General features: G+C 36.3%; 2 protein-coding genes across 4 annotated transcripts; one reads left to right on the forward strand and one right to left on the reverse strand.

The window, feature by feature from the left end:
* Positions 1-195: 195 nt before the first annotated feature.
* On the reverse strand, positions 196-4,216 carry LOC149679122 (uncharacterized). 2 transcript variants are annotated; one of them, XM_089834768.1, is made up of 10 exons: positions 2,794-4,216; positions 2,488-2,727; positions 2,365-2,415; positions 1,532-1,687; positions 1,259-1,325; positions 1,086-1,196; positions 804-912; positions 674-738; positions 509-607; positions 196-386 (listed from the first exon to the last, which is right to left on the reverse strand). In XM_089834768.1, the coding sequence occupies exons 1-10, from the start codon at positions 4,019-4,021 to the stop codon at positions 269-271; spliced, it is 2,244 nt and encodes a 747-aa protein (XP_089690894.1). In that variant the 5' UTR covers positions 4,022-4,216; the 3' UTR covers positions 196-268. The 2 variants fall into 2 exon arrangements, with proteins under 2 accessions (XP_089690894.1, XP_089690893.1); XM_089834767.1 differs by having other exon boundaries at positions 2,488-4,216.
* Positions 4,217-5,312: 1,096 nt separating this feature from the next.
* LOC149679123 (uncharacterized) lies at positions 5,313-9,645 on the forward strand. Of its 2 annotated transcripts, none has more exons than XM_089834766.1 (4): positions 5,313-8,049; positions 8,128-8,262; positions 8,328-8,456; positions 8,607-9,645. In XM_089834766.1, exons 1-4 carry the CDS (start codon positions 6,018-6,020, stop codon positions 9,587-9,589), a joined length of 3,279 nt encoding a protein of 1,092 aa, XP_089690892.1. In that variant the 5' UTR covers positions 5,313-6,017; the 3' UTR covers positions 9,590-9,645. The 2 variants fall into 2 exon arrangements, with proteins under 2 accessions (XP_089690892.1, XP_089690891.1); XM_089834765.1 differs by having other exon boundaries at positions 5,313-5,810; positions 6,003-8,262.
* The last annotated feature ends 14,173 nt before the right edge of the window (positions 9,646-23,818 follow it).

Genomic DNA, 23,818 nt, shown 5'->3' on the forward strand with positions numbered 1-23,818 from the left:
CATAGCTTAAATTGGTCTGAACTCGAGTGACTATTTTACTGAACTCTGAACCGCTGAACCCAATTTATTATTTACATAGCTTAAATTGGTCTGAACTTTAGTGATTACTTTACTGAATCTGAACTTACTTCAATATTTCTAAAGCTTAATTCTGTCTGAAGTGGAGTGAAAATGTTTCTGATTAAAATAGTGCTGTTTTTTTTTATTTTAAGAATTCTTTGGTATTTCTCTACACAGTCGGATGTTCATGTGTTAATTATGATTGTTACTAAACCCTTTGTTTAGCTTCTTCATGGGTAATATTTTCTTCTTTTATTAAGTAAATAACAAGAAATTCATAAAGTATGACATCAAAGAAGTACTTTTCGTGGCGTATTGTTGGAATGCTAAAGAAAGATACATAGTAAATATTAGTTTTTTTATAAGAATTTGCTCACCACATTTCTTTGGCTTTCTCGATCTCTTTCTTATTTACAGTTAAGTATAATGGTCTTATGAATCAAATTACCTAACATATTTTGAGAAATATTCCTTCAACTCTAAAGCTTTTTCAGGCACATTAACTCGATATTGTGTTGGGTTCATCCCAAAAACATATTCCGGATGACTAAAGATTTTATAGTGTTGTTTTATTACTTAAGCGTTTTAATGGTTTGAATGAACTATTACATACCCACGATTAATTATTTCTTTTTTTATAAATAATTTTCGTAACTCTTGAATGCTGTACTCGGTTACCTAAAAAAATTAATTATAAGTTGTGTAACTATGGTAGTTAACCTTCTTTGAAAATGTAGACATACGTCATCAGCAATAGGCTCTGTTCCTTTAGGAAGGTGTGATTTGCTCTCGCGAATTTTTTGGTGAGTTAGAAGTTTTGCATGTCTTAAAAACTCGGGATGTTCTTTGTATCTGTAGAAAAGCGATGCTTTGCGTTAAGAAAAAGAATAATTTACAGCATGCAGGTACTAAATTCGCTTGTGATATTAAAGTCATATAACATGGTATATTGTTTTGTGAACTTTGGACAGATAGTTAGGCTGTCAAAACATGGGCAATAATAAAAAATAAGATTATTGACTTGCATAGGATGTGTGATACTGCTTTTTGGGGAGTGACACATTATATTATTTATGTAATCGGTTTCTTCACAAAATTTTAGAATTCTTTTAACTCCTTGTATAACTTGAGATTCTCTATAAATATACTCGTTTTAAATATTTGTGCTGGTCAGTCATGCATATTTTATTTAGTTTACTTATTTGTTAGTTTAATATCTTCATTTTCTATCTCCGTCATAGTAAAGCTTAACACTTTGCTAGGGTCTGTAATAAGTAAATCAAGATTTAAATAATAGTTTTAGTGAAATTCATAGGCATAGTATTAAGTAAACTTTGAGCCGTAAATTTAGTATAAACAAAGGTATATCTATCTCATTTTGTTGCACATACTCTTCAAACATACAAATTTCACTCCAGTTATTCCACAAAAATATTGTCGGACAAATCAAAAAATGTTTTCGTATATTTACCAATAGAGTCATCCGAATCTTCATTTATGTTATTTAGCTCTTTATTTACATAATCCACCAGGAGATATCCTGCGCTATTTGAATTGGTTACCTCGAAATTAGGTGACGCTTCTAAGGTTTCTTTTTCGTTATTTTCCTCATCAATTTGCATAGTTTCTGTTATATTAGTATATTAGATGTAAAACTTATAAGCACGATTAATTTATGTAACCCTATACAAGACTGTAGCTAGTAGATACGGTATAAAAAACTTATGATAAAAAAGCATGTAACGGGTGATAAGCGGCCTATATATAAACAAGAACAATACTCATTCAGGACAGAACCAGTGCGATGACGATAACTCATAGTTAATAATTATTTTAACCTCTAACCCGGCTCGTCTCTCTTTAGTGACAATCTTCATTAATAAACTGAGTTTCTGTACACAAATTTTAAGTTTATTTAATACTGAACCACTCAGCACTTAGAAACCAATAAATAAGTTAAATGTAGTAGCTTTAGAGTTAAAATCTAAGTTAGTGGACTAGGCATTTTTAGGCCTCCCATAAAAGAATGAAAGGTACTTCAACAAATGCGATGAAACCATTAATGCCTCAAGTATCATAGATCTGAAGTTTCGTGTAGAAATATCGAAATTTTAAAAGCCTAAACATTCTTTAACTTTCTCTTCTTAGCATGGTGTGACCATCACATCACTAGTATCTGCCTTGTATACCAGAGTGATAAGGTAGACGATAGGATTACGTGATTTTTTTAAAGTCTACTCTTATAGTGCTCATATACAAACAACGTACTTAGGATACTAAAAAATATAAAAATATAAAACGTACCATTTTTTTCGAAAGACTTAAATAAGTCAAATGAATCCGAAATAAAGCTTTCTGAAAAATTAGTGCCTTCATTTTAAAATATGTGCGACAACGAAAACACCATAATGAACACAGTTCACTCACCATCATCTTTTTTGTTATGAATTAATTCAGATTTCATTGAGGTGCTTTTAGCCGATAAACTACTTATTTTCTTTGGACTCTTCTTTCTTCCACGTTTCAGTACATTTAATTTATAAGATTTCTTCTCTTTGGGTACACCACTAAGGAAATTCCAAACCGCTAGTCTGTGTGAGCAATTCCTCACATTTGAACAAGAACATGATAATGTTTCTTTCCCTGGATTTTTTTTTACGGTATATACTAACGAAGAAACAGGATCTCGTATAGTGAAAACCCTTGCTTTTCCGCTTATTGAAATGAAATTACTTTCCAAAATTTGACTTGCTATTTCTTGGGTGCTATTGAATTTTGTCTTAAGTGATAGAGGTTTTTCCCTGCGACCTAATACAGGGGTTTCAGCATAGGATAAAAGTTCATCACTGGTGAACGATATATGGCAAGAAGTTGTTGATATAATTTTCACGTGCCTTTGAACGACTTTCTTAGCGTCAGGTTTAAGTTCATATCTCCCTTTCCCTTCATATGATTTTTTAAGCTCTTTCAAACTATCGATTTGCAACATGTACATTGCTGCAACCACCGTATCTAGCGGTTGTTCCTTCCATTTGTCTAAAGACTGGTATAACTCATTTTTGCCAATTTGAGAAAGAAGCTCTTCCAAGAAATATTCACTTATTAAAGGCATTCGCGCGGAAATCATTTTCAGAAAAACCTTGTGTAGTTCAGTAGATGTGTCACTGTGTAGCATGAGAGCTACGTCAATTGCTGGATCCGTTTCAAAATACTTATTTTTGACTGACAAAATAGAAATGCTTATTTTCCCAAAAGGAATATTTTTCTTATATTCAATCATTCTGAACACTGTATTATCGCTACACACTGCGTTTTCTTCAAGAATCTTATTGGCCAGGCTTATACATGTAGAATGGCAAAGTATTACTAAATCATATGGTGCAACCTGTACATGGATAATGTAGTCATTAAAGTCTCCAAGTTTAGCCATTTCAACGATATTGTAAATTTCAGCCCTAAGCAATCTATCAACGGCTGTAATGTCACTTTTCAATGTCACCAAATTATTTACGTCGCTACTTGATGGCGAAACAGTGTCTTTGGACATTGTTTCGTCTCGTTCTTTATAGTCTTTTTCATTACCCAAGTATTGGATCAAAAAAACCGGGGTGTTTGGTGTAATTGGACTAGTCAGACATGAAACTTCCTTGGCCAAATTTAGGTAGCCCTTATCTTGTTCATGATTGCGAATCTTGTAATATCGTTTAAGAACAGGAATTATTTTATCCTTTTTCTTGTTGTTTCCCACATTTCGAAATCCTACGTATTCATCTTTGAGATGACTATTATCTTGGGGACTTTGAAGTCGGTAAAGAAAAATCTGTCCTGCTCTGGGTTTACCAAGTGGAAATTTATTAATGAAGTTTTCTTTTTCCCCACGTTCAGCTTTTATCAGAAGCGATTCCACCTTCTTTAGCGGTAATGCTTCCTTCAATATCTTATATACAATAGGGCAATCCATCCCAAAAAGTATTCAATTTCAACCTAGGCGTTGAATATAGAGCGAAGAGTTTTTGACTTAGTGTTTATTGACCGATGATGAATCGTTATAAAGTATTTCTCTAGCTTCAATTTCTTTAAAGGAATTCCATAAAAATACTAGGATAATCGAAACATAAATAAATAAAAACAATATAATTTCACTTCGTTGGTAACGTAACTCGATAACATACGGCTTCCATTTGTCTATGGACTTAGCCAAGGCCCATGAGTAAAATTACTATGCCGTCTACTTAATTAGATATTGAATCGTCTATGAAGGACAGAGTAGAAACAAACAATTGTTCCGAATATTTTGCAACAATAACAAAAAGTAGAATTTAGTTTACGAGTCTCATTCCTTCCGAGAAAAGTTGAAAACAAGTCTGAACAAACTGTATTTATGCCCAAACGTAAAGTTTTCCATCATAAAAAGTTAATTCGTAACAGAATTGTAAAAACCTATGAGAGCATCTACATCCGGACATATAAAATTACACTCTAACCTTTATCGACATCAAAGTGATAACACACGACTTGATTTAACCGACTAGTCCACTAGTAACCCACGATAACATAAACATAAGCGATTCCGGGGCTTTTCAAGCAGACAGCTTGAGTTAACTCGCCTCCTGGTTCCTGGAAAACCCTTTTTCTATTGCACCACGCTCCTACAGCGCTAGAAATAAGCCAGTTCCGCAGTATAGGAAAATTGAGTAAGTAAATCTAATTTGATGCTTTACTGCTGTTTACGGTCATGATTATAGGAAATTTCAAGCCACTTCAAATAGTTCTCGTAATTTCCATGCTATGTGAATGGCAAGTCAAACATTCATAATTTCTGGTAATTTATGAAGCAGACGACGCTAATCTATTCTTAAAGTACGAAATTTGAACAGGACATAAGTATTATATCGCCGTTGGTCAGACACGGAATTCTAAACTATCCATAGCCTCCTAGAATTACGCGACTCGCGCACGCAGGCTTCTCGCACCGGCCCAAAAACGCATATATCGCATTTCAAGCCAAAAATCGAAGCTTTTAACCACACTGGTCTATGGGAGAAACCCCGTTCTTTGGCCCTAGTTCTAAAAAACTGGTTGAAATTTTAATGAGACGTGCAAAGTTAATATATTTTACTTTTGTGTAAAGTTTCAAAAGTTTTGTTTCACTGTTTTTTGTTTAAAAATGAAAACGTCAATTAGCCATAATTAAACTAAGATTTCTATGGGATGAAAGGTGTTTTCTTCGGTTTCAAGAAGAAAAGCCCTTTCATCCCACAAATGGCTAAATATTTGTATTATGACTAATAACCTTTTTAACCTTTTTTTTTCAACTATGAAACTTTTCATAATAATAATAAAAATCATTTGCAAGTCTCTTTAAAATTTCATGTAATTTCAACAAGTATGGAAAAAAATTTAGTTTCTCTCTCAGCACATTATGTTAAAAGCTGATCGCTTTGATTTTTCGAACGAAAATCCACGATACGCTCTTTTAAATAGGAAAATAATTCTTTGAACGGTCGCCTATGGCGCGAGCAGACTTCGTCCGTGAGTAACGACTAGCGTGATCTAGGAGGCTATGCTTAAACCTAATACAAAGGTTTAGAGACAGACGCTGCGATTCTACAGTCTTGGATAGACACTAATAATAATGTTGTATGGAATGATTGTTAGTCGTTAACTAGTAAATTACCTAATAGAAGATTTGTTTAAAATAAAGAGAAGCCTCTTGAGAAGTTGGATGAGACGTTTGTTAGAAACTTCAGGTACGTAAAACATTATATTAATCTCACTGTCGGGAAGCTTATATAACCTCAGAGGACTTGATCATGCACCCTTGTTCGCGCTCTTGATAATCTCACCACGCTACACAGGATACAATCTTTAATCTGTCAGACATGTTTTTTTTATTTTTTCGTCTTTGAATTCTCGCATAATATAGTTTCTATTGTAAATAGGAAAACGTATTTAATATGATTCGCAATGAAAATGTATGCGGCAAAGGAGCTGAAATAATAAAAACAGATGTAGACATGGAAGATGTTGAAATTGGAGACCAGGATATTGAAGATGCTGAAATTGATGACCAGGACTCAGAAGATGTTGAAATTGATGACCAGGACTCAGAAGATGTTGAAATTGAAGACCGGGATACGGAAGATGTTGAAATGAATGTAATTGGACATAAGCACGTAAAAAATGAACACTCTAACATTGTTTATCTGGTTCGTCATGAATCCATGGATCTATGTGAGGTAGAACGCATTTTGAAAACTGCGGAAACAGGTGTTAAAGCCGATTCCATTATGACTAGCCCCCCTGTTAAACCAAAGGGTGGTGAAGCTTTTTTATATAAATGTAAAAACGTCAAGGACTCTGATTTCTTATGTGACCAGTATGCAGGATTTTTATATTATGGAAACAACAAAAAAAAGTTCAAGCAGCCATCCGTTTTGAAAATCTATTACAAATTGAAAGCCAATGGAAAGGTTTTAAATTTCCAAAAACACATTTATCGGTTGACAAAATCAACTTCGACAGACAATCCTGTAGTTTTAATGCATTATCTTGGAAAAGAAACACTGTGCCCACCAAAGCCGCATGGAAATTCAAAAATTAAGACGAAGTATTTTTGTCGAAACACCAAGACTTTCAAAACCAAAGCCAGAGGTCAAATAAAAATCACCAGGGCGGAACCAAAATCAATTTACTACGCCATGATCAAAGGACAGTCTGATAAAACTCGTGACCCGATTAATAAACCTAGAAATATCAAGCAAATTAGGAACATTAAAAGAAAAGTAGACCAAGATAAGGATCTACTTCCTTGTGAATTATTCAGCGTAATTGAAATGGGTAAAAACAAAGAGTTTGGAGATTTTGTGGTTTACCATGAATTGGTTCCATATCACATCATAATAGTGGCTCATCCTAGCACAATTGATCTCGCAAATTTCTTACTGAAAAATAGTGGAGAGGATTTAGAAACTGAACAATTACTGTCCTATGATACCACATTCAACTGCGGGGATGCTTATGTTTCGACGCTCGTTATGAGAAACACACTAATGAACAAAAATCCAATTTTTGGGGTTTTGTTCATGTTGCACGACCGAAAGGTTCAGAACGTACATGATGCATTTTTACGTGTTGCAAATCACCTCTTGCAATTGGACGTTTTAGAAAAAAATGTCCCAATTTGTATTGATCGTGAGACAGCCCTCACTAATGCCATTAAAAAACAATTACCTTGCGCCAACATTATCTACTGTCACAATCACATAATCAGAGATATGTTGCGCTTCATCGGCACTTGTGAGGGGAAAACTAGAGACGATTTTAGTGCTCTGGAAAAGGAAGTTAAGTGTTTGCTTAATTTAGATAAAGAAGATGAGTTCGAAAATGTTTACAAAAACTTTAGTGAAACATGGTCCGAAGTTTTCAAAAATTACTTTGAAGATTTTTTGAAAGAAGATATCCGAAAACACGGTGCAAAATTTGTTTACCATCGGTTTCCCGCTTTCCTAGATGTTATTCCAACAAATAATTTAAGCGAGTCTCTTAACAAGTTGATTAAAGAAGATTCAAATTGGAAAGAGTTACGTTTGCACTCATTAGTGACATTGCTACTATGTATGCAATTAAACGTTTTACACGACTTTGGATTGGCATTCACTTCTCCTGGAAATATGGTATTAAAAGAACACCGTGCAAACTTAAGTTGTCCCATTATTATACCAAAGCACGTGACGTACACACATGAACAAATTATTGAAACTCTGAAAGCCACAGTGAAAAATCCAAAACACAACATTGAAAAAGGTGATAATAATTTACACCTGAGAAGTAAGAACATTTTAGCAAACATCACGTGCAACCAAAACCTGGTTTCTGTTGTATCTGCTTCTGGCGCGTTCATTGTGAACCATCCGTTTAATAACAATATATATACTGTTACAAAAAACGAAAAACGTGACAAATTACAATGCACTTGTGAAAGCACTGGTTTGTGTTTCCATATAATTGCTGTACAAAATGTTGTTGGAAAGAAGATAATAGACAAATCCCCGTACAACCTTTTAGCCTTGTTAAAACGAACTCGTGGTCACAAGGGAAAAACAGGAAGGAAAGCCCCAAAGCCTCAGGACATCTTGCCTTTAGTTGAACCGGCTGATGATTCTTTGGTGGTTTCTTCAATGGAAAAATCACTTTTGCAAGGTAATGAATAGAAAAACCTACAATCCATCAATGTTACTGAAATTTGCAAATATTTTTCAAATTAGCCGATGATCAACACACAGATATTACGCATGATTCAAGTGGAACAAGAAGTAATATGAGTACACCTGAAGCTGATAAAATACACGACAGTGAATTTGCTCTTAACACAGCTGACCTTTCTCTCCACGCTGGTAATTATGTTTAATTGGTTTTACCACAAAATATTTACTACTCAATGTTTTAATTCTTGTTCTCATAACTGCAAGCTTTCTAACAAATTTTAGTCTTTAACAGTAGTTTAATATAGCTGATGAATATTTTGGAATATATATTCTTTGCAGCTGATCCTTATGTGGCACTTCCAGATTACGCAGAAATTCCCGAAAATATTTCCGTATGTAGAGAAAATTTGGAACCAAAACAATGGCTTGACGATGACATACTGAATTCCGTCATTCCGTATATGATTAACTCATTCAACCTAGAAGATTCTGTCCTCTACTTTGCTTCGTATGAGTACACTGGGATATCTAGGAAATCACTCAATAGCGCCGCCAACTTTCTTTCGCGAACCTTAAGCTTAAACCGAGATTTAATCATTGTTTTAATCAACACGGATCCTTTAAAGCAAGGAAGTCATTGGGCATTGGGAATCATCGCTCTGAATCAGAAGACAATTTACGTTGTTGATAGTTTGTACGACAGTTTGAAAAGTGGGATTGAGAGAGAAAATGAATTTCAGCGGTTGCTTGCTATTGCTGCCACCGCCAATGAAGTTGCCGATGTCAAATTTGTAAAAGAAGAATGGAAATTGGTGTTAACTTCCAATTTTGCCACCCAAAGTAATGGTTACGATTGCGGGCCTTTAGCGTGCCTTAACATGTATATGATAATAACAGGAACAACTACACCACAAGAAATTTGGAGTGATTCTAAATATCTTCGATTTTGGATCAACAGAATATATGAATCTTCTAGTAGCTATACCATTGCTGACAAATATTACAGTAAACGAAAAAGAATTCCAACATTTTTTAAAAAACGTGAAAAAAATATCATTTCTTTGCTCGAAGAACCCCTTTTGAAAGTGAGCTGTCATTCCTTGACGAGAAACAGTCTTTTCGAAAAAGGCACAAATGAAGAGCAATGGACAATGTGTGATACTATTGGGTGTATTTTGGATCCGGAGCATGATGATCCAAAAGTATTTTGTGTAGTATGTCGCTTATGGTATCACACAAATTGTATCGAAGGGTTTGTGTCAAATGTAGATTATCATATTTGTCACAATTGCAAGGATCGTAAACTAAGTAGTGTTCAATGAAAACATAAATAAAAATGGAAACATTATGTTATCTGGGCAATAAAAAGTTAGACGTCGTTGTTCCTCGTCCTCTTTTCGCACCTTTCCATCGCGTTTCCAAACCTTCTTTTCAAAGCGTTAAGTTTGAAAAATGAGTTCGCTCCTCCAGAAACAAGCATTCTCTATGTGGAAATAATAAATTGGGTTCAGCGGTTCAGAGTTCAGTAAAATAGTCACTCGAGTTCAGACCATGCTAAGCTATAAAAATATTATATTGGGTTCAGCGGTTCAGAGTTCAGTAAAATAGTCACTCGAGTTCAGACCATGCTAAGCTATGTAAATATTAAATTGGGTTCAGCGGTTCAGAGTTCAGTAAAATAGTCACTCGAGTTCAGACCATGCTACGCTATGTAAATAATAAATTGGGTTCAGCGGTTCAGAGTTCAGTAAAATAGTCACTCGAGTTCAGACCATGCTAAGCTATAAAAATATTAAATTGGGTTCAGCGGTTCAGAGTTCAGTAAAATAGTCACTCGAGTTCAGACCATGCTAAGCTAGGTAAATATTATATTCGGTTCAGCGGTTCAGAGTTCAGTAAAATAGTCACTCGAGTTCAGACCATGCTAAGCTATGTAAATATTAAATTGGGTTCAGCGGTTCAGAGTTCAGTAAAATAGTCACTCGAGTTCAGACCATGCTAAGCTATGTAAATAATAAATTGGGTTCAGCGGTTCAGAGTTCAGTAAAATAGTCACTCGAGTTCAGACCATGCTAAGCTAGGTAAATATTATATTGGGTTCAGCGGTTCAGAGTTCAGTAAAATAGTCACTCGAGTTCAGACCAATTTAAGCTATGTAAATAATAAATAGGGTTCAGCGGTTCAGAGTTCAGTAAAATAGTCACTCGAGTTCAGACCATGCTAAGCTAGGTAAATATTTTATTGGGTTCAGCGGTTCAGAGTTCAGTAAAATAGTCACTCGAGTTCAGACCAATTTAAGCTATGTAAATAATAAATAGGGTTCAGCGGTTCAGAGTTCAGTAAAATAGTCACTCGAGTTCAGACCATGCTAAGCTATAAAAATATTAAATTGGGTTCAGCGGTTCAGAGTTCAGTAAAATAGTCACTCGAGTTCAGACCATGCTAAGCTAGGTAAATATTATATTCGGTTCAGCGGTTCAGAGTTCAGTAAAATAGTCACTCGAGTTCAGACCATGCTAAGCTATGTAAATATTAAATTGGGTTCAGCGGTTCAGAGTTCAGTAAAATAGTCACTCGAGTTCAGACCATGCTAAGCTAGGTAAATATTATATTGGGTTCAGCGGTTCAGAGTTCAGTAAAATAGTCACTCGAGTTCAGACCAATTTAAGCTATGTAAATAATAAATAGGGTTCAGCGGTTCAGAGTTCAGTAAAATAGTCACTCGAGTTCAGACCATGCTAAGCTATAAAAATATTAAATTGGGTTCAGCGGTTCAGAGTTCAGTAAAATAGTCACTCGAGTTCAGACCATGCTAAGCTAGGTAAATATTATATTCGGTTCAGCGGTTCAGAGTTCAGTAAAATAGTCACTCGAGTTCAGACCATGCTAAGCTAGGTAAATATTATATTGGGTTCAGCGGTTCAGAGTTCAGTAAAATAGTCACTCGAGTTCAGACCATGCTACGCTATGTAAATAATAAATTGGGTTCAGCGGTTCAGAGTTCAGTAAAATAGTCACTCGAGTTCAGACCATGCTAAGCTAGGTAAATATTATATTCGGTTCAGCGGTTCAGAGTTCAGTAAAATAGTCACTCGAGTTCAGACCAATTTAAGCTATGTAAATAATAAATTGGGTTCAGCGGTTCAGAGTTCAGTAAAATAGTCACTCGAGTTCAGACCATGCTAAGCTATAAAAATATTAAATTGGGTTCAGCGGTTCAGAGTTCAGTAAAATAGTCACTCGAGTTCAGACCATGCTAAGCTATAAAAATATTAAATTGGGTTCAGCGGTTCAGAGTTCAGTAAAATAGTCACTCGAGTTCAGACCATGCTAAGCTAGGTAAATATTATATTGGGTTCAGCGGTTCAGAGTTCAGTAAAATAGTCACTCGAGTTCAGACCATGCTAAGCTAGGTAAATATTATATTCGGTTCAGCGGTTCAGAGTTCAGTAAAATAGTCACTCGAGTTCAGACCATGCTAAGCTATGTAAATATTAAATTGGGTTCAGCGGTTCAGAGTTCAGTAAAATAGTCACTCGAGTTCAGACCATGCTACGCTATGTAAATAATAAATTGGGTTCAGCGGTTCAGAGTTCAGTAAAATAGTCACTCGAGTTCAGACCATGCTAAGCTATAAAAATATTAAATTGGGTTCAGCGGTTCAGAGTTCAGTAAAATAGTCACTCGAGTTCAGACCATGCTAAGCTAGGTAAATATTATATTCGGTTCAGCGGTTCAGAGTTCAGTAAAATAGTCACTCGAGTTCAGACCATGCTAAGCTATGTAAATATTAAATTGGGTTCAGCGGTTCAGAGTTCAGTAAAATAGTCACTCGAGTTCAGACCATGCTAAGCTATGTAAATAATAAATTGGGTTCAGCGGTTCAGAGTTCAGTAAAATAGTCACTCGAGTTCAGACCATGCTAAGCTAGGTAAATATTATATTGGGTTCAGCGGTTCAGAGTTCAGTAAAATAGTCACTCGAGTTCAGACCAATTTAAGCTATGTAAATAATAAATAGGGTTCAGCGGTTCAGAGTTCAGTAAAATAGTCACTCGAGTTCAGACCATGCTAAGCTAGGTAAATATTATATTGGGTTCAGCGGTTCAGAGTTCAGTAAAATAGTCACTCGAGTTCAGACCAATTTAAGCTATGTAAATAATAAATAGGGTTCAGCGGTTCAGAGTTCAGTAAAATAGTCACTCGAGTTCAGACCATGCTAAGCTATAAAAATATTAAATTGGGTTCAGCGGTTCAGAGTTCAGTAAAATAGTCACTCGAGTTCAGACCATGCTAAGCTAGGTAAATATTATATTCGGTTCAGCGGTTCAGAGTTCAGTAAAATAGTCACTCGAGTTCAGACCATGCTAAGCTATGTAAATATTAAATTGGGTTCAGCGGTTCAGAGTTCAGTAAAATAGTCACTCGAGTTCAGACCATGCTAAGCTATGTAAATAATAAATTGGGTTCAGCGGTTCAGAGTTCAGTAAAATAGTCACTCGAGTTCAGACCATGCTAAGCTAGGTAAATATTATATTGGGTTCAGCGGTTCAGAGTTCAGTAAAATAGTCACTCGAGTTCAGACCAATTTAAGCTATGTAAATAATAAATAGGGTTCAGCGGTTCAGAGTTCAGTAAAATAGTCACTCGAGTTCAGACCATGCTAAGCTATAAAAATATTATATTGGGTTCAGCGGTTCAGAGTTCAGTAAAATAGTCACTCGAGTTCAGACCAATTTAAGCTATGTAAATAATAAATAGGGTTCAGCGGTTCAGAGTTCAGTAAAATAGTCACTCGAGTTCAGACCATGCTAAGCTATAAAAATATTAAATTGGGTTCAGCGGTTCAGAGTTCAGTAAAATAGTCACTCGAGTTCAGACCATGCTAAGCTAGGTAAATATTATATTCGGTTCAGCGGTTCAGAGTTCAGTAAAATAGTCACTCGAGTTCAGACCATGCTAAGCTAGGTAAATATTATATTGGGTTCAGCGGTTCAGAGTTCAGTAAAATAGTCACTCGAGTTCAGACCAATTTAAGCTATGTAAATAATAAATAGGGTTCAGCGGTTCAGAGTTCAGTAAAATAGTCACTCGAGTTCAGACCATGCTAAGCTATAAAAATATTAAATTGGGTTCAGCGGTTCAGAGTTCAGTAAAATAGTCACTCGAGTTCAGACCATGCTAAGCTAGGTAAATATTATATTCGGTTCAGCGGTTCAGAGTTCAGTAAAATAGTCACTCGAGTTCAGACCATGCTAAGCTATGTAAATATTAAATTGGGTTCAGCGGTTCAGAGTTCAGTAAAATAGTCACTCGAGTTCAGACCATGCTAAGCTATGTAAATAATAAATTGGGTTCAGCGGTTCAGAGTTCAGTAAAATAGTCACTCGAGTTCAGACCATGCTAAGCTAGGTAAATATTATATTGGGTTCAGCGGTTCAGAGTTCAGTAAAATAGTCACTCGAGTTCAGACCAATTTAAGCTATGTAAATAATAAATAGGGTTCAGCGGTTCAGAGTTCAGTAAAATAGTCACTCGAGTTCAGACCATGCTAAGCTAGGTAAATATTTTATTGGGTTCAGCGGTTCAGAGTTCAGTAAAATAGTCACTCGAGTTCAGACCAATTTAAGCTATGTAAATAATAAATAGGGTTCAGCGGTTCAGAGTTCAGTAAAATAGTCACTCGAGTTCAGACCATGCTAAGCTATAAAAATATTAAATTGGGTTCAGCGGTTCAGAGTTCAGTAAAATAGTCACTCGAGTTCAGACCATGCTAAGCTAGGTAAATATTATATTCGGTTCAGCGGTTCAGAGTTCAGTAAAATAGTCACTCGAGTTCAGACCATGCTAAGCTATGTAAATATTAAATTGGGTTCAGCGGTTCAGAGTTCAGTAAAATAGTCACTCGAGTTCAGACCATGCTAAGCTAGGTAAATATTATATTGGGTTCAGCGGTTCAGAGTTCAGTAAAATAGTCACTCGAGTTCAGACCAATTTAAGCTATGTAAATAATAAATAGGGTTCAGCGGTTCAGAGTTCAGTAAAATAGTCACTCGAGTTCAGACCATGCTAAGCTATAAAAATATTAAATTGGGTTCAGCGGTTCAGAGTTCAGTAAAATAGTCACTCGAGTTCAGACCATGCTAAGCTAGGTAAATATTATATTCGGTTCAGCGGTTCAGAGTTCAGTAAAATAGTCACTCGAGTTCAGACCATGCTAAGCTAGGTAAATATTATATTGGGTTCAGCGGTTCAGAGTTCAGTAAAATAGTCACTCGAGTTCAGACCATGCTACGCTATGTAAATAATAAATTGGGTTCAGCGGTTCAGAGTTCAGTAAAATAGTCACTCGAGTTCAGACCATGCTAAGCTAGGTAAATATTATATTCGGTTCAGCGGTTCAGAGTTCAGTAAAATAGTCACTCGAGTTCAGACCAATTTAAGCTATGTAAATAATAAATTGGGTTCAGCGGTTCAGAGTTCAGTAAAATAGTCACTCGAGTTCAGACCATGCTAAGCTATAAAAATATTAAATTGGGTTCAGCGGTTCAGAGTTCAGTAAAATAGTCACTCGAGTTCAGACCATGCTAAGCTATAAAAATATTAAATTGGGTTCAGCGGTTCAGAGTTCAGTAAAATAGTCACTCGAGTTCAGACCATGCTAAGCTAGGTAAATATTATATTGGGTTCAGCGGTTCAGAGTTCAGTAAAATAGTCACTCGAGTTCAGACCATGCTAAGCTAGGTAAATATTATATTCGGTTCAGCGGTTCAGAGTTCAGTAAAATAGTCACTCGAGTTCAGACCATGCTAAGCTATGTAAATATTAAATTGGGTTCAGCGGTTCAGAGTTCAGTAAAATAGTCACTCGAGTTCAGACCATGCTACGCTATGTAAATAATAAATTGGGTTCAGCGGTTCAGAGTTCAGTAAAATAGTCACTCGAGTTCAGACCATGCTAAGCTATAAAAATATTAAATTGGGTTCAGCGGTTCAGAGTTCAGTAAAATAGTCACTCGAGTTCAGACCATGCTAAGCTAGGTAAATATTATATTCGGTTCAGCGGTTCAGAGTTCAGTAAAATAGTCACTCGAGTTCAGACCATGCTAAGCTATGTAAATATTAAATTGGGTTCAGCGGTTCAGAGTTCAGTAAAATAGTCACTCGAGTTCAGACCATGCTAAGCTATGTAAATAATAAATTGGGTTCAGCGGTTCAGAGTTCAGTAAAATAGTCACTCGAGTTCAGACCATGCTAAGCTAGGTAAATATTATATTGGGTTCAGCGGTTCAGAGTTCAGTAAAATAGTCACTCGAGTTCAGACCAATTTAAGCTATGTAAATAATAAATAGGGTTCAGCGGTTCAGAGTTCAGTAAAATAGTCACTCGAGTTCAGACCATGCTAAGCTAGGTAAATATTATATTGGGTTCAGCGGTTCAGAGTTCAGTAAAATAGTCACTCGAGTTCAGACCAATTTAAGCTATGTAAATAATAAATAGGGTTCAGCGGTTCAGAGTTCAGTAAAATAGTCACTCGAGTTCAGACCATGCTAAGCTATAAAAATATTAAATTGGGTTCAGCGGTTCAGAGTTCAGTAAAATAGTCACTCGAGTTCAGACCATGCTAAGCTAGGTAAATATTATATTCGGTTCAGCGGTTCAGAGTTCAGTAAAATAGTCACTCGAGTTCAGACCATGCTAAGCTATGTAAATATTAAATTGGGTTCAGCGGTTCAGAGTTCAGTAAAATAGTCACTCGAGTTCAGACCATGCTAAGCTATGTAAATAATAAATTGGGTTCAGCGGTTCAGAGTTCAGTAAAATAGTCACTCGAGTTCAGACCATGCTAAGCTAGGTAAATATTATATTGGGTTCAGCGGTTCAGAGTTCAGTAAAATAGTCACTCGAGTTCAGACCAATTTAAGCTATGTAAATAATAAATAGGGTTCAGCGGTTCAGAGTTCAGTAAAATAGTCACTCGAGTTCAGACCATGCTAAGCTATAAAAATATTATATTGGGTTCAGCGGTTCAGAGTTCAGTAAAATAGTCACTCGAGTTCAGACCAATTTAAGCTATGTAAATAATAAATAGGGTTCAGCGGTTCAGAGTTCAGTAAAATAGTCACTCGAGTTCAGACCATGCTAAGCTATAAAAATATTAAATTGGGTTCAGCGGTTCAGAGTTCAGTAAAATAGTCACTCGAGTTCAGACCATGCTAAGCTAGGTAAATATTATATTCGGTTCAGCGGTTCAGAGTTCAGTAAAATAGTCACTCGAGTTCAGACCATGCTAAGCTAGGTAAATATTATATTGGGTTCAGCGGTTCAGAGTTCAGTAAAATAGTCACTCGAGTTCAGACCAATTTAAGCTATGTAAATAATAAATAGGGTTCAGCGGTTCAGAGTTCAGTAAAATAGTCACTCGAGTTCAGACCATGCTAAGCTATAAAAATATTAAATTGGGTTCAGCGGTTCAGAGTTCAGTAAAATAGTCACTCGAGTTCAGACCATGCTAAGCTAGGTAAATATTATATTCGGTTCAGCGGTTCAGAGTTCAGTAAAATAGTCACTCGAGTTCAGACCATGCTAAGCTAGGTAAATATTATATTGGGTTCAGCGGTTCAGAGTTCAGTAAAATAGTCACTCGAGTTCAGACCATGCTAAGCTAGGTAAATATTATATTCGGTTCAGCGGTTCAGAGTTCAGTAAAATAGTCACTCGAGTTCAGACCATGCTAAGCTATGTAAATATTAAATTGGGTTCAGCGGTTCAGAGTTCAGTAAAATAGTCACTCGAGTTCAGACCATGCTAAGCTATGTAAATAATAAATTGGGTTCAGCGGTTCAGAGTTCAGTAAAATAGTCACTCGAGTTCAGACCATGCTAAGCTAGGTAAATATTATATTGGGTTCAGCGGTTCAGAGTTCAGTAAAATAGTCACTCGAGTTCAGACCAATTTAAGCTATGTAAATAATAAATAGGGTTCAGCGGTTCAGAGTTCAGTAAAATAGTCACTCGAGTTCAGACCATGCTAAGCTATAAAAATATTATATTGGGTTCAGCGGTTCAGAGTTCAGTAAAATAGTCACTCGAGTTCAGACCAATTTAAGCTATGTTAATAATAAATAGGGTTCAGCGGTTCAGAGTTCAGTAAAATAGTCACTCGAGTTCAGACCATGCTAAGCTATAAAAATATTAAATTGGGTTCAGCGGTTCAGAGTTCAGTAAAATAGTCACTCGAGTTCAGACCATGCTAAGCTAGGTAAATATTATATTCGGTTCAGCGGTTCAGAGTTCAGTAAAATAGTCACTCGAGTTCAGACCATGCTAAGCTAGGTAAATATTATATTGGGTTCAGCGGTTCAGAGTTCAGTAAAATAGTCACTCGAGTTCAGACCAATTTAAGCTATGTAAATAATAAATAGGGTTCAGCGGTTCAGAGTTCAGTAAAATAGTCACTCGAGTTCAGACCATGCTAAGCTATAAAAATATTAAATTGGGTTCAGCGGTTCAGAGTTCAGTAAAATAGTCACTCGAGTTCAGACCATGCTAAGCTAGGTAAATATTATATTCGGTTCAGCGGTTCAGAGTTCAGTAAAATAGTCACTCGAGTTCAGACCATGCTAAGCTAGGTAAATATTATATTGGGTTCAGCGGTTCAGAGTTCAGTAAAATAGTCACTCGAGTTCAGACCATGCTACGCTATGTAAATAATAAATTGGGTTCAGCGGTTCAGAGTTCAGTAAAATAGTCACTCGAGTTCAGACCATGCTAAGCTAGGTAAATATTATATTCGGTTCAGCGGTTCAGAGTTCAGTAAAATAGTCACTCGAGTTCAGACCAATTTAAGCTATGTAAATAATAAATTGGGTTCAGCGGTTCAGAGTTCAGTAAAATAGTCACTCGAGTTCAGACCATGCTAAGCTATAAAAATATTAAATTGGGTTCAGCGGTTCAGAGTTCAGTAAAATAGTCACTCGAGTTCAGACCATGCTAAGCTATAAAAATATTAAATTGGGTTCAGCGGTTCAGAGTTCAGTAAAATAGTCACTCGAGTTCAGACCATGCTAAGCTAGGTAAATATTATATTGGGTTCAGCGGTTCAGAGTTCAGTAAAATAGTCACTCGAGTTCAGACCATGCTAAGCTAGGTAAATATTATATTCGGTTCAGCGGTTCAGAGTTCAGTAAAATAGTCACTCGAGTTCAGACCATGCTAAGCTATGTAAATATTAAATTGGGTTCAGCGGTTCAGAGTTCAGTAAAATAGTCACTCGAGTTCAGACCATGCTACGCTATGTAAATAATAAATTGGGTTCAGCGGTTCAGAGTTCAGTAAAATAGTCACTCGAGTTCAGACCATGCTAAGCTATAAAAATATTAAATTGGGTTCAGCGGTTCAGAGTTCAGTAAAATAGTCACTCGAGTTCAGACCATGCTAAGCTAGGTAAATATTATATTCGGTTCAGCGGTTCAGAGTTCAGTAAAATAGTCACTCGAGTTCAGACCATGCTAAGCTATGTAAATATTAAATTGGGTTCAGCGGTTCAGAGTTCAGTAAAATAGTCACTCGAGTTCAGACCATGCTAAGCTATGTAAATAATAAATTGGGTTCAGCGGTTCAGAGTTCAGTAAAATAGTCACTCGAGTTCAGACCATGCTAAGCTAGGTAAATATTATATTGGGTTCAGCGGTTCAGAGTTCAGTAAAATAGTCACTCGAGTTCAGACCAATTTAAGCTATGTAAATAATAAATAGGGTTCAGCGGTTCAGAGTTCAGTAAAATAGTCACTCGAGTTCAGACCATGCTAAGCTAGGTAAATATTATATTGGGTTCAGCGGTTCAGAGTTCAGTAAAATAGTCACTCGAGTTCAGACCAATTTAAGCTATGTAAATAATAAATAGGGTTCAGCGGTTCAGAGTTCAGTAAAATAGTCACTCGAGTTCAGACCATGCTAAGCTATAAAAATATTAAATTGGGTTCAGCGGTTCAGAGTTCAGTAAAATAGTCACTCGAGTTCAGACCATGCTAAGCTAGGTAAATATTATATTCGGTTCAGCGGTTCAGAGTTCAGTAAAATAGTCACTCGAGTTCAGACCATGCTAAGCTATGTAAATATTAAATTGGGTTCAGCGGTTCAGAGTTCAGTAAAATAGTCACTCGAGTTCAGACCATGCTAAGCTATGTAAATAATAAATTGGGTTCAGCGGTTCAGAGTTCAGTAAAATAGTCACTCGAGTTCAGACCATGCTAAGCTAGGTAAATATTATATTGGGTTCAGCGGTTCAGAGTTCAGTAAAATAGTCACTCGAGTTCAGACCAATTTAAGCTATGTAAATAATAAATAGGGTTCAGCGGTTCAGAGTTCAGTAAAATAGTCACTCGAGTTCAGACCATGCTAAGCTATAAAAATATTATATTGGGTTCAGCGGTTCAGAGTTCAGTAAAATAGTCACTCGAGTTCAGACCAATTTAAGCTATGTAAATAATAAATAGGGTTCAGCGGTTCAGAGTTCAGTAAAATAGTCACTCGAGTTCAGACCATGCTAAGCTATAAAAATATTAAATTGGGTTCAGCGGTTCAGAGTTCAGTAAAATAGTCACTCGAGTTCAGACCATGCTAAGCTAGGTAAATATTATATTCGGTTCAGCGGTTCAGAGTTCAGTAAAATAGTCACTCGAGTTCAGACCATGCTAAGCTAGGTAAATATTATATTGGGTTCAGCGGTTCAGAGTTCAGTAAAATAGTCACTCGAGTTCAGACCAATTTAAGCTATGTAAATAATAAATAGGGTTCAGCGGTTCAGAGTTCAGTAAAATAGTCACTCGAGTTCAGACCATGCTAAGCTATAAAAATATTAAATTGGGTTCAGCGGTTCAGAGTTCAGTAAAATAGTCACTCGAGTTCAGACCATGCTAAGCTAGGTAAATATTATATTCGGTTCAGCGGTTCAGAGTTCAGTAAAATAGTCACTCGAGTTCAGACCATGCTAAGCTATGTAAATATTAAATTGGGTTCAGCGGTTCAGAGTTCAGTAAAATAGTCACTCGAGTTCAGACCATGCTAAGCTATGTAAATAATAAATTGGGTTCAGCGGTTCAGAGTTCAGTAAAATAGTCACTCGAGTTCAGACCATGCTAAGCTAGGTAAATATTATATTGGGTTCAGCGGTTCAGAGTTCAGTAAAATAGTCACTCGAGTTCAGACCAATTTAAGCTATGTAAATAATAAATAGGGTTCAGCGGTTCAGAGTTCAGTAAAATAGTCACTCGAGTTCAGACCATGCTAAGCTATAAAAATATTAAATTGGGTTCAGCGGTTCAGAGTTCAGTAAAATAGTCACTCGAGTTCAGACCATGCTAAGCTAGGTAAATATTATATTCGGTTCAGCGGTTCAGAGTTCAGTAAATAGTCACTCGAGTTCAGACCATGCTAAGCTATGTAAATATTAATTGGGTTCAGCGGTTCAGAGTTCAGTAAAATAGTCACTCGAGTTCAGACCATGCTAAGCTATGTAAATAATAAATTGGGTTCAGCGGTTCAGAGTTCAGTAAAATAGTCACTCGAGTTCAGACCATGCTAAGCTAGGTAAATATTATATTGGGTTCAGCGGTTCAGAGTTCAGTAAAATAGTCACTCGAGTTCAGACCAATTTAAGCTATGTAAATAATAAATAGGGTTCAGCGGTTCAGAGTTCAGTAAAATAGTCACTCGAGTTCAGACCATGCTAAGCTATAAAAATATTAAATTGGGTTCAGCGGTTCAGAGTTCAGTAAAATAGTCACTCGAGTTCAGACCAATTCTAAGCTATGTAAATAATAAATAGGGTTCAGCGGTTCAGAGTTCAGTAAAATAGTCACTCGAGTTCAGACCATGCTAAGCTATAAAAATATTAAATTGGGTTCAGCGGTTCAGAGTTCAGTAAAATAGTCACTCGAGTTCAGACCATGCTAAGCTAGGTAAATATTATATTCGGTTCAGCGGTTCAGAGTTCAGTAAAATAGTCACTCGAGTTCAGACCATGCTAAGCTAGGTAAATATTATATTGGGTTCAGCGGTTCAGAGTTCAGTAAAATAGTCACTCGAGTTCAGACCAATTTAAGCTATGTAAATAATAAATAGGGTTCAGCGGTTCAGAGTTCAGTAAAATAGTCACTCGAGTTCAGACCATGCTAAGCTATAAAAATATTAAATTGGGTTCAGCGGTTCAGAGTTCAGTAAAATAGTCACTCGAGTTCAGACCATGCTAAGCTAGGTAAATATTATATTCGGTTCAGCGGTTCAGAGTTCAGTAAAATAGTCACTCGAGTTCAGACCATGCTAAGCTATGTAAATATTAAATTGGGTTCAGCGGTTCAGAGTTCAGTAAAATAGTCACTCGAGTTCAGACCATGCTAAGCTATGTAAATATTAAATTGGGTTCAGCGGTTCAGAGTTCAGTAAAATAGTCACTCGAGTTCAGACCATGCTAAGCTAGGTAAATATTATATTGGGTTCAGCGGTTCAGAGTTCAGTAAAATAGTCACTCGAGTTCAGACCAATTTAAGCTATGTAAATAATAAATAGGGTTCAGCGGTTCAGAGTTCAGTAAAATAGTCACTCGAGTTCAGACCATGCTAAGCTAGGTAAATATTAATTGGGTTCAGCGGTTCAGAGTTCAGTAAAATAGTCACTCGAGTTCAGACCAATGCTAAGCTATGTAAATATTAAATTGGTTCAGCGGTTCAGAGTTCAGTAAAATAGTCACTCGAGTTCAGACCATGCTAAGCTATATAAATATTAAATTGGGTTCAGCGGTTCAGAGTTCAGTAAAATAGTCACTCGAGTTCAGACCATGCTAAGCTAGGTAAATATTATATTGGGTTCAGCGGTTCAGAGTTCAGTAAAATAGTCACTCGAGTTCAGACCATGCTAAGCTATGTAAATATTAAATTGGGTTCAGCGGTTCAGAGTTCAGTAAAATAGTCACTCGAGTTCAGACCATGCTAAGCTAGGTAAATATTATATTGGGTTCAGCGGTTCAGAGTTCAGTAAAATAGTCACTCGAGTTCAGACCAATTTAAGCTATGTAAATAATAAATAGGGTTCAGCGGTTCAGAGTTCAGTAAAATAGTCACTCGAGTTCAGACCATGCTAAGCTATAAAAATATTAAATTGGGTTCAGCGGTTCAGAGTTCAGTAAAATAGTCACTCGAGTTCAGACCATGCTAAGCTAGGTAAATATTATATTCGGTTCAGCGGTTCAGAGTTCAGTAAAATAGTCACTCGAGTTCAGACCATGCTAAGCTAGGTAAATATTATATTGGGTTCAGCGGTTCAGAGTTCAGTAAAATAGTCACTCGAGTTCAGACCATGCTACGCTATGTAAATAATAAATTGGGTTCAGCGGTTCAGAGTTCAGTAAAATAGTCACTCGAGTTCAGACCATGCTAAGCTAGGTAAATATTATATTCGGTTCAGCGGTTCAGAGTTCAGTAAAATAGTCACTCGAGTTCAGACCAATTTAAGCTATGTAAATAATAAATTGGGTTCAGCGGTTCAGAGTTCAGTAAAATAGTCACTCGAGTTCAGACCATGCTAAGCTATAAAAATATTAAATTGGGTTCAGCGGTTCAGAGTTCAGTAAAATAGTCACTCGAGTTCAGACCATGCTAAGCTATAAAAATATTAAATTGGGTTCAGCGGTTCAGAGTTCAGTAAAATAGTCACTCGAGTTCAGACCATGCTAAGCTAGGTAAATATTATATTGGGTTCAGCGGTTCAGAGTTCAGTAAAATAGTCACTCGAGTTCAGACCATGCTAAGCTAGGTAAATATTATATTCGGTTCAGCGGTTCAGAGTTCAGTAAAATAGTCACTCGAGTTCAGACCATGCTAAGCTATGTAAATATTAAATTGGGTTCAGCGGTTCAGAGTTCAGTAAAATAGTCACTCGAGTTCAGACCATGCTACGCTATGTAAATAATAAATTGGGTTCAGCGGTTCAGAGTTCAGTAAAATAGTCACTCGAGTTCAGACCATGCTAAGCTATAAAAATATTAAATTGGGTTCAGCGGTTCAGAGTTCAGTAAAATAGTCACTCGAGTTCAGACCATGCTAAGCTAGGTAAATATTATATTCGGTTCAGCGGTTCAGAGTTCAGTAAAATAGTCACTCGAGTTCAGACCATGCTAAGCTATGTAAATATTAAATTGGGTTCAGCGGTTCAGAGTTCAGTAAAATAGTCACTCGAGTTCAGACCATGCTAAGCTATGTAAATAATAAATTGGGTTCAGCGGTTCAGAGTTCAGTAAAATAGTCACTCGAGTTCAGACCATGCTAAGCTAGGTAAATATTATATTGGGTTCAGCGGTTCAGAGTTCAGTAAAATAGTCACTCGAGTTCAGACCAATTTAAGCTATGTAAATAATAAATAGGGTTCAGCGGTTCAGAGTTCAGTAAAATAGTCACTCGAGTTCAGACCATGCTAAGCTAGGTAAATATTATATTGGGTTCAGCGGTTCAGAGTTCAGTAAAATAGTCACTCGAGTTCAGACCAATTTAAGCTATGTAA

The sequence above is a fragment of the Phalangium opilio genome, unplaced genomic scaffold, assembly GCF_054372755.1.
Source record: "Phalangium opilio isolate 3A_F unplaced genomic scaffold, DU_Popi_V2 ptg000041l_1, whole genome shotgun sequence".
NCBI classification, from domain to species: domain Eukaryota; kingdom Metazoa; phylum Arthropoda; class Arachnida; order Opiliones; family Phalangiidae; genus Phalangium; species Phalangium opilio.